This window comes from Pseudogymnoascus verrucosus, assembly GCF_001662655.1.
Source record: "Pseudogymnoascus verrucosus strain UAMH 10579 unplaced genomic scaffold scaffold_62, whole genome shotgun sequence".
Classification (NCBI taxonomy): domain Eukaryota; kingdom Fungi; phylum Ascomycota; class Leotiomycetes; order Thelebolales; family Thelebolaceae; genus Pseudogymnoascus; species Pseudogymnoascus verrucosus.
Window position 1 is genome coordinate 99,968 of NW_017263713.1, and position 9,084 is coordinate 109,051.

Here is a 9,084-nt window from a genome sequence, read left to right on the forward strand (position 1 = left end):
CTACTCGAGCATCCTCGAGTAGAGTACTCAAAATTGAAGCTCGAGTACTGGTATTCGAGTACCGGTACTCGAATACCCGAGTAGTACTCGCATATAAATAGAAATAGAGTAGAAATTAAAATATCACTATATATATACTATTCTAACTCTCATTATCTGCATCGTCGCCGCTGTCTTCGTCGTCGCCTTGTGATAGAACACCCCAATTCCGTAGGCAGAGTAGATATCTAAGTGTAGAAGGTGATAATCGGTTCCGTTTCTTTGTGATAATATCACCACCAACACTAAATACTCGTTCCGAGTCTGCTGAAGTAGCTGGAATAGCTAGGTAATCCTTCGCAATAGAAGCAATTAATGGATATTAGTATTGTTTACTCTGCCAATACTTGAGAATATCCGTATCCCGACCAACTGTTGGCTCCTTCATCCATTGCTTCCATTCTGGCTCAATATCGTGGCGGCTTTGTGATACGTATAACTCATCTTCTGAGTCAACATCGATATTTATAGCTTGCTCTATAGCTAGATCCTCAGCTTCGATACTGTCCATAACGTCTGCTGCTCGAATATCAGACTCGCGGCCTGAATATCGATAGAAGCAGTCCTGCCACTGCGCTTTTGCCCGATTCTTCTTAGTTAAGTGCGTGCTATCCTTCCATATAATATTAAAGACGTTAAAGTTATACCGAGGATCACAGATCGTAGCAATTGTAGAGTGGCTCTGGTACTGATTTGTAGCTAGAGTATAGTAATCATTAAGCTTCTTTAACGCAATTGAAGTAGCAGTAGCAATTGGGCTTCGTTCTAGTAGCTCACGTCTCATATCTTCAAGCTTCTTAATCATCCTCATATACTGCGGAACAGCGTAGTTGAGAGTTAGATAAGAAGAGCCCTGTAACTTCTCAGTTGGGCGGACGAAGATATAGAATAGCTTTAATAAGTTATGTAGCGTAGCCCAGTCTGTTGCTGTTAAAGCGATATCTCTCATACTAATATCAAGTTGCTGTGATGCGCATAAAGCTGTAATCGGAATCTGAAGCTTTAAAGCTATATCAATCATATGATAAGTTGAGCTCCATCGGACTGGCATATCGAGCGTCAACCGACAGACTTTAATACCTACAGCTTTACACTGATTCTTTAAGGCGTCTTTCCACCCGCGGCGGTTCCGAAACACATATATATGACGCCGGAGCTTAGCAAGAACAGTGACGATATCATTTTCAGAAGTAAGTGGTATCCGTGCCTCCCCAATCTCAAGCCGATATGCCTCTGGGCCTTCATCTGGCGTTGCTTTTAAAGAGGCCAAAGCAGCTTGAACAGCAATATTGATAATATGCCTAATACAGCGTACGTCTCCTACTTTTGCTGTAAAAGCCCACGGCTGTTTAAGGGTAACAGGTTGCGCCGAAGCTAGCTTCTCATATTCAAATAGCATCGTTGTATTTGTAGAGGCGTTATCTCTTGTAATAGTAAAGATCGCAGGCGTAATACCATAATCGTCCGTTATATTTATCATCTGTTCAGCGAGGTATTCGCCAGAGTGGATTGGCTCTTGTAGGTGTATAACGTCAAGTATAGTATTTCTCATTTGCCAATTATCATTAATCCAGTGTACTGTAACCGCTGCATACTCAGAATAGTTTCGAGCAGACCAAGTATCCGTCGTTATTGCCAGTCGTCCACCGCTTCTAACATGCTGCTGTAATTCTACTTCAAGCCGTGCTTTATGATAGCAGAATAGTCGATATAGATCCCGTCCAATCGTAGTTCTACTAACGGTTAAGACCGTAGGATTTAAATGGTGAACTAATTGCCGAAAGGATTGGCTTTCGACAAGGCGTAATGGTAGGTTATTTGATACTATAAAAGAGAGAACAAGCTCTCTATATTTCGACGAACTTGGGGCGTTACTAGGTGCTTGGCGAGGCTGGAAGAAAGCAGACGTAGAGGGTGTTGATGAGCTTCGAATTGAAGATGATTTATCATATTCTGCGTACACTAATGGGTGCTGATTCTTAAGATGCTTCCATAGATTGCTCGTCGTCTGGTTCTTTAGGGGCTGGCTCGGCGTATATCCACAATTAATTTGAAGGCATTGGTATTGGATTCTAGTAGGCACTGTATCTAATATAGTACGGTAGAATAGTCCTTTGGAAAAGAGAATTGAAGTAGAATCAGGTATTTGAAGCCGTAGAGGCATTTGCGGCACTGAAATAAGGGGCATCGGAATAAGGGGCGGCAGCTCTAAAGTATCAGACTGATACTCAGCCGGCACCGGCGACAGCGAAGAGTCACTCATTACAGGAAGTAATACAGAACGCTCAAGTAGAAGAAAGCTTCAATTATCTATTCTATTCTACGATCTATTTTACCCCTCTTTGCCAAGGGCTTGGCAGTACTCCAGTATTCGGAGTAGTACTCGGCGAATACTCGAGTACTCGAAAATATCACCCGAGTAGAGTAGTACTCGGGGTATTCGGCGAGTAGTATTCACAGCGAGTACTACTCGGGCAACACTGGGGTTCATTTATTTCTGGTTTGATAAGTAGTTTTACTATTCGGAATTATATTCATCAACACGAACAATATATTCTACCACTTAAAAGGTTTATTCTCAGAGCTAACTTATTCTCCTCTGTATTATATTCTTTAATTACTATTAAACCTATACTTATCCTTTAGGAACTCCTTAAAGTCTATTATTAGGTGTTATATAGGGTATTTAGGTACTAGTAGGACGTGTAGGAAACCTTGCTACTTTATAACATTAGTGTGAGAAAGTTAGCACGTTATGTAGTTATATATAGTAATTGATTTGGGATGCTTCATCGATGAAGAAGCCATCGGTTTCTCCAAAAATGGTTTGAGCAGTGTCGAGCAGCCACTATGCCTGTTATTAGCTACCGTGGAGTATTGAAGAATTTCAAGCAACATGCCTCCCAGGACGCCCAAGCACTACCAACATCTCACCGCTCTTGATCAATCCGTCGAAATTTCGTAGAATCTGAATCTTTATCCTTCCATTCTCGCCTCGCAGGTTGTTAAAAAGACTGGAGGCTGCCAAAGGGTAGTTACCAAATGTCTTTTGATAGTCCGTAGGCTCACCGAACCCATGCACGTTGAGGTTCTTGTACGAAACACCTGCAATCCTAGCTGGATATCGCTATGGGTCCCTAGAAGCAATACCCATTACAGCCTTAATCCAGGCGCGTTGATTGAATTGGCCTGATTGGGGATCCAATGAGGGATTTTCGGATCCTTCGAACGGATTGACATACTGTCCATGGCCATTCTTGACCGAGTGCTGTGTGAAGGTCCTGGCAAGATGTGTGACTGATTCGCGCAGATCCTCTTTTTCGTTATCAGAGTCGTCTGGTGTTGCAGTTTTAGTTCCTGCGGTGCCATTGCCAGCAACCGTCTCTCTAATATCCTCGACGACACCATGGGACAGAGCAGCCGCACCGAACGGCAGAGACGCGGCCATCGTTTTCCCTTGGTATAGAACTGGTGCGTTTCAAAGGAAATAAACGACTATTCGTGTAGAAATGAAACCTGACATTGATGAAGTTGTCGGCACTTGAAGCAGTTTATAGCAGAGAACTATCAGATCTTCCAATCTTAATCCGGATTGAAAGATTTCCGCTTCCAGCCAGCCAAGCTGTGGCGGCTCGAAATAAGCCCGCACAGCCATTAGGGTCGGATTCATATTCGGATCGGATTCGTATTCAGGTGACAACTGGGAGCGTACGCAGTTTTGGCATAATGAAGCGCCCTACCTCCGTACAACATCTCGGCCCTCATCGAGAATCTTCCCCTTAGATCACTATCTATATTTGTGATTTTGATTATCGTGCCAATTCCCGGCAGCGACCAATACTATCCCCTACCCCTGATACATGTTAATCTTTCTAGTAGGTTCTGGAGCACAAACTTAACAAATAACAGGGGTAGGTGATGGTAGCCAATATCGGAGCGAGAAAAGTGTTTAAAAGTCGTCCACAAGTGGAGTCCAGGATAACTCTAATCCAACGAAAACCGAGTACTTCTAAGCACGAGTCCTCGCATTCTCGCATAACCACCGGCCGGCTAGGAAGTTCGAATAGAGTTTAATCCTGGTCGGATCGTATTCGTAAATTTTGGAACAGGTACCGGAGCCGTGCATGCGACGGGGAGTACCTTCATCCCTGTCTGCTACGAGCTCCCCTGTCCTCAATGCGTCCTAGGAATGAACCATCACAGGTTTACAGCACGACTCGACTTTGGAGTTTGCGGAACTTGGGCTAAAATATCATCCGATGGCTCCGAGATTAACTCAAAACGCCTTGGCTGAAAGCTTCACAGCGATATTCATTTGAGGTAAGTCCCAAGATGCCTCCGTAAATGCCAAGACGATGATAGTACGGGAAGGTATCAAGAAGCTCAACTTTGGAGTTTGCCGAACTCGGGCTGAAATATCATCCGATAGCTCCGAGATTAACTCAAAATACCTTGGCTGAAAGCTTCACAGCGATATTCATTTGAGGTAAGTCCCAAGAAGCCTCCGTAAATGCCGAGACGATGATAGTATGGAAGGGGGGTATCAAGAAGTCAAGCACACCCGTTGCAACGCGGTGAGACGGTTAGACTAATCGAAACTATAGATTACCAGCTATAGTCCCACAAATTCCCTCTTCAAGCGCGGCAAAGCAGGGCTGGTGTGCTTGATTTCTTGAGACTCCCTTCCGTACATAAGGGTGGCATTGCTAATATTATCAGAGCTGTCTACGCATTATCACTCAGCTCCTGTTCCCATCGGCTTACAAGAAATCAGGAAACAACATCAAATCGCCCCAGCAAGAACGTCAGTACAAGTGCAAACATGGTCAGCAATCGGTACGCTGCCGCTCACGCTAATCCCAAGGGAGCTGGAGATGCCCGACCAACCGCCGATCAAATAGTGGAAGACGAAGGCCTCGAAGGCAAACTTCTAGACAAAATCATCGTCATCACAGGCTGCTCTTCAGGACTCGGGCTGGAAACAACACGCGCGCTCTTCAAAACTGGTGCACGACTCTTCCTAACAGCTCGGAACCTCGAAAAAGCACGAGAAGCCTTGAAAGATGTATCAGAAGACAAGCAACGAATTCAGATATTTCAGCTTGACCAGACGAGCCTGGATAGTGTTAGAAAATGCGCCGGGGAGATCAACAAAGCGGCAAACGGCAAGCTGAACATCCTTATCTGTAATGCCGGAGTTTGGCGGCTGCCTGAAGGCCGAACGAAAGATGGCTTCGAGACGCAATGGGCCGTCAATCACCTCAGTCATTTTCTGCTCTTCCAGCTCCTCAAACCTTCCCTTCTCGCTGCATCAACACCTGCATTCAACTCGAGGGTTGTGGTAGTTGCATCAATGGAACACAGAGAAGCCAAGCAAATCAACTGGGAGAACGTCAACCTTGAAGGACAATACGACCGCAGCAGAGCCTACGCTCAAAGTAAACTCGCGAACATCTATATGGCGAATGAGATCGAACGGAGGTATGGCGGCAATGGTCTCCATGCTCTGGCAGTCCATCCCGGTGGCGCGGCTACTGGAATTCAAAAGATGGATTGGGCGAATGTATTGTTTGTGATCAAGAAGATGGTCTCACCTCGAGTTAGAACTGTAATGAGGATGGTTAAGAGCCCTGCTCAGGCTGCTGGGACGCAGGTTTGGGCAGCCATTAGCCACGAGTTGGAGGGGGTGGGTGGAAAGTATCTTGAGGACTGCCAAGAAAGTGAGCCGGTGAAGAAGGGGTATCATGGTGATGATGCGGGGTATGAATCGTTTACATACAATAAAGAAGCGGAAAAGAAATGTTGGATTAAGTCTTGTGAGCAAGTCGGGTTCACCGACAGCTAGATGTAGCTATTAGTAGGTTTTCTTAGATGCATGTTCTAATGGACGACAGCACTCATCCCCGCCATACACTAATGTCGTTTTAAGAAGGTTTAGAATTCTATGTAGCAGATAGTAACCACAAATGTCATCTTATTTACTTGTATTCGTTCAGTCCCTTCCTAATAATGAGCTCTTTCTCCCAGCTTGTTGAACTAGACCATGGTTGTTTGAACGATGCGGCAAGGGAGAAACGCTCCCGATCATTCAAAGACAAGAGTTGCACAATCTGCGGAGAATTATTCTTACAATCGCGCCACGTCGAGTATCTGGCTGTAGTCCCCCACAGCTTCCCCTGCACAAGATCACGCACCTTGTTCGACAGCGAACGAACCTCTTACAGCCAGCGCTGATCAACATGAATCAGCAGACTAAGCATTACCCCAGAAATCAGGGCCACAAAGCCACCATGAGTAACCTATGCTATGAGGTTTTAGGTGCGGGTTACAGGGGTATAGGGGATCTCTCGTAGGATGAGAACTAGCCTAGGGGTAGTTAGGGTAAGCTAGTTAAGCACTATTTAACCTCCTAAATCTTCTTAGTACTATACTAACTTAACTATACTATCTTAAGTAAGTCGTCTATGAAACGCATTTAGGAGACTAATGGTTATATTAATATAACTCTAGACATAGTTTTCTAGCTTCTAATTTAGCCTCTTCTATACTCTTTTTATTCGCTTACTAACACCCCTACTTTCTAGACTAAGTTCTAAGTTTAATGTTCTTGTCTAGTATTTGTTATAGTTTATTAAGGACATTTTAGTAGGTCCCTCTTCTATTTGTTATAGAGCTCTTAGTTTAGAAAGGTAATGTTAGGTTATGACTATGTCAACGTCATAGAAATCGATGGGCCGTATGCTAAAACGTTAGCTTTAAAGAGCTCGAATGAGGTAAACAGACGCACCTTTATAGCGTCAGAACCAAGAACTTGATTCCTTCCGTCTCGTATATATTCGGGGATATCTCTCGCCGCCAATTTAACATTGAAGATTTCTTGGTCACATCGATGCACAGAGCTCTGCGTCTCTTCAGCCTATCACCATTCCAATTGGCGTCTTCATTCCGCGCAGCGACAGTGGTATCGAGGATGACTAACAGAGACAACAGCGTCTTCTCCAGTCCCATGGTATCTCTAAGAATTCCCCCCCTCATTGGTGATTCATATAGTATGTGACAAGACTCGATATGCATATTCAAGATAACAAGCAACAGTGGTCGATAGTGGCAGCAGAACCGTTTCAGAAGCTGACGAATTCGAAAGGATGGGTGACAACGGTTAAAGATGATGGGGTTGATGGCGACGACACGCAAACTAAGTCGTTTTAGAACTTCTCTGGGCATAAAACAAGTTCAGATGTCATACTCAGAGCGGACCAAAAGTGCCATTTTGTCTGGTGTAAGGGCGTCATTACGATGAAGCTGAATGAGGTTGTGGATGGTGAAGCTACGTTGGATATTACGGGGAAAATGAGAGCAACGGAGTAGTTATTAAGGAGTTCAAGGGATAATTTCCGATCTCTTCGGTTTATGCTATCTCTCTTGGCGCAAATTCTACAATGTCTCTCAAAGCTCTTGCCTCTACACACCTCACCTCCTAAAGCTCTCGCCTCTATATACCTCAACTTCAGCTAATAACCTGCGCTAATATTTTGATACCATCTAAAGATGAACATTGGATACCACAAAAAATTAATTGGGGTCGTCAATGACGGCCGATATGGGCGAGGTGTGGAATACGTCGGGAACAGAAGGCGAAGGACCGGCGAAAGAAGATCTTGCCGCCACTGACACCTCTGCTGTCACCAACCTATCTCACTGCCGCTAATAGTCTGCTGTCACCTACTGCTCTACTGTCGTCGATGCCTAGCAAACAGGAACGGCAGTAGGGATGCCATAACTATCGACGGAAAGGGGACTGCTTCGTCATAGCGCCCTCTAAACCGCCCCCCTCCTGATTTTCAATCGCCTTTGCGAGCTCCTCTTTCATAATCTCAAGTTCAACTCCAAGTCGAACCTTGTCTGCTGACTTATATTTAGCAATGGCTGCTGCCTTTGCACGCTTGTGTGCGGCTCTATCCGTAAGGAGCTGCTTGATGCTGGCCTCGAATTCGTCGGCAGCTCTCCCCACTCGATCGCCTCTTCCTTATAGCAGTCGTTCTCCTGCTCAAGCTTATCGAGGTCCCCCTTCGCCTCCTCGAGGCATCTTATGCTCTCGGCCCTCTAGGCTAGCTCGACAACCGTTTTGTGCCAGTTGCTGACATGCTCTACCCCACGACCATAACTGTTGCCATTAACGACCCCTACTAATTTCTTATAGTAGCTAATATTTATAGCGCAGGCGAGCCGTTGGCCAAAATAAAGGCGATCAACCTCTGCAAGATTGCTAGGACTCCCAGAGGCTTTCTGTACTGTCCATCCTTCCCAAACCTCTCGCATTTGCATATTTCAACTTTAGCCAACAGCCGTCCCGAAGCTCTCGTCTGTGAATATCTCAACTTTAGCCAACAACTCTCCCGAATCTTTCGATGCCCTCCAAAAATGAATATTGGGTATCACAAAAAGCTCGTGGGGCTTGTAAATGACGACCGCTATGGGCGCGGAGTGGAGCATGTTGGCAGGCGCCGCAAGACGATTGTGGAGCTGGCTGAGAGGGCCGAGAGTATGAGATGCCTCAAAGAAGCAAAGGAAGACCTTGCCGCCGCCGACACCTCTGCTGCCACCTACCTATCTTGCTGTCACCAGCCTATCCTGCTGTCACCAACCCATCCCGCCGCCGCTTCGTCTCCTGTCACCTCCCTATCCCACCACCACCTACCAGGTCCTGTCATCCTGCCCCTTTGCAATCACCTGGATCAAACAAAGCGCAGCTTGCCAATCTGCAACCTGCCGAATCCGAACCAATTCATAGTTTGTTTGGCGGATGTCATATTTGTATAATTCTGCAGCACTACGCTGTACTGGACAGTACTTATACGAAAATAGGAACGGCGAAAAAGGAGAACACGTGACGCACACTTTCCACCATCAAAGAGCTCTTCTCCCAGTGCCTGTCCTCTCATCCCACCCCCTTGTTCCCTCATCAAATAGAGTAACCCCAGCTAGACGCTCGCTGGCTGGAATCCTTCCTTCCGGCCACCATCTCGAACTTTACATCCTTTGTAC

The 9,084-nt window shown here is 45.6% G+C and overlaps 3 protein-coding genes across 3 annotated transcripts; 1 reads left to right on the top strand and 2 right to left on the bottom strand.

Annotated features, from left to right (window-relative positions):
* Positions 1-2,887: 2,887 nt before the first annotated feature.
* On the bottom strand, positions 2,888-3,796 carry VE01_09588 (uncharacterized protein; the record flags this gene model as incomplete). The annotated part of the gene is made up of 3 exons (XM_018279001.2): positions 3,190-3,796; positions 2,936-3,144; positions 2,888-2,893 (listed from the first exon to the last, which is right to left on the bottom strand). The coding sequence occupies exons 1-3, from the start codon at positions 3,485-3,487 to the stop codon at positions 2,888-2,890; spliced, it is 513 nt and encodes a 170-aa protein (XP_018126218.1). The 5' UTR covers positions 3,488-3,796.
* A 249-nt stretch (positions 3,797-4,045) lies between these two features.
* Positions 4,046-5,884, top strand: VE01_09589 (uncharacterized protein; the record flags this gene model as incomplete). Its single annotated transcript, XM_018279002.2, has 3 exons — positions 4,046-4,359; positions 4,469-4,525; positions 4,644-5,884. The coding sequence occupies exon 3, from the start codon at positions 4,862-4,864 to the stop codon at positions 5,882-5,884; it is 1,023 nt and encodes a 340-aa protein (XP_018126217.1). The 5' UTR covers positions 4,046-4,359; positions 4,469-4,525; positions 4,644-4,861.
* A 692-nt stretch (positions 5,885-6,576) lies between these two features.
* On the bottom strand, positions 6,577-7,287 carry VE01_10833 (uncharacterized protein). Its single transcript, XM_059464283.1, has 2 exons — positions 6,827-7,287; positions 6,577-6,780 (listed from the first exon to the last, which is right to left on the bottom strand). The coding sequence occupies exon 1, from the start codon at positions 7,261-7,263 to the stop codon at positions 6,829-6,831; it is 435 nt and encodes a 144-aa protein (XP_059320266.1). The 5' UTR covers positions 7,264-7,287; the 3' UTR covers positions 6,577-6,780; positions 6,827-6,828.
* Between the last annotated feature and the right edge of the window lie 1,797 nt (positions 7,288-9,084).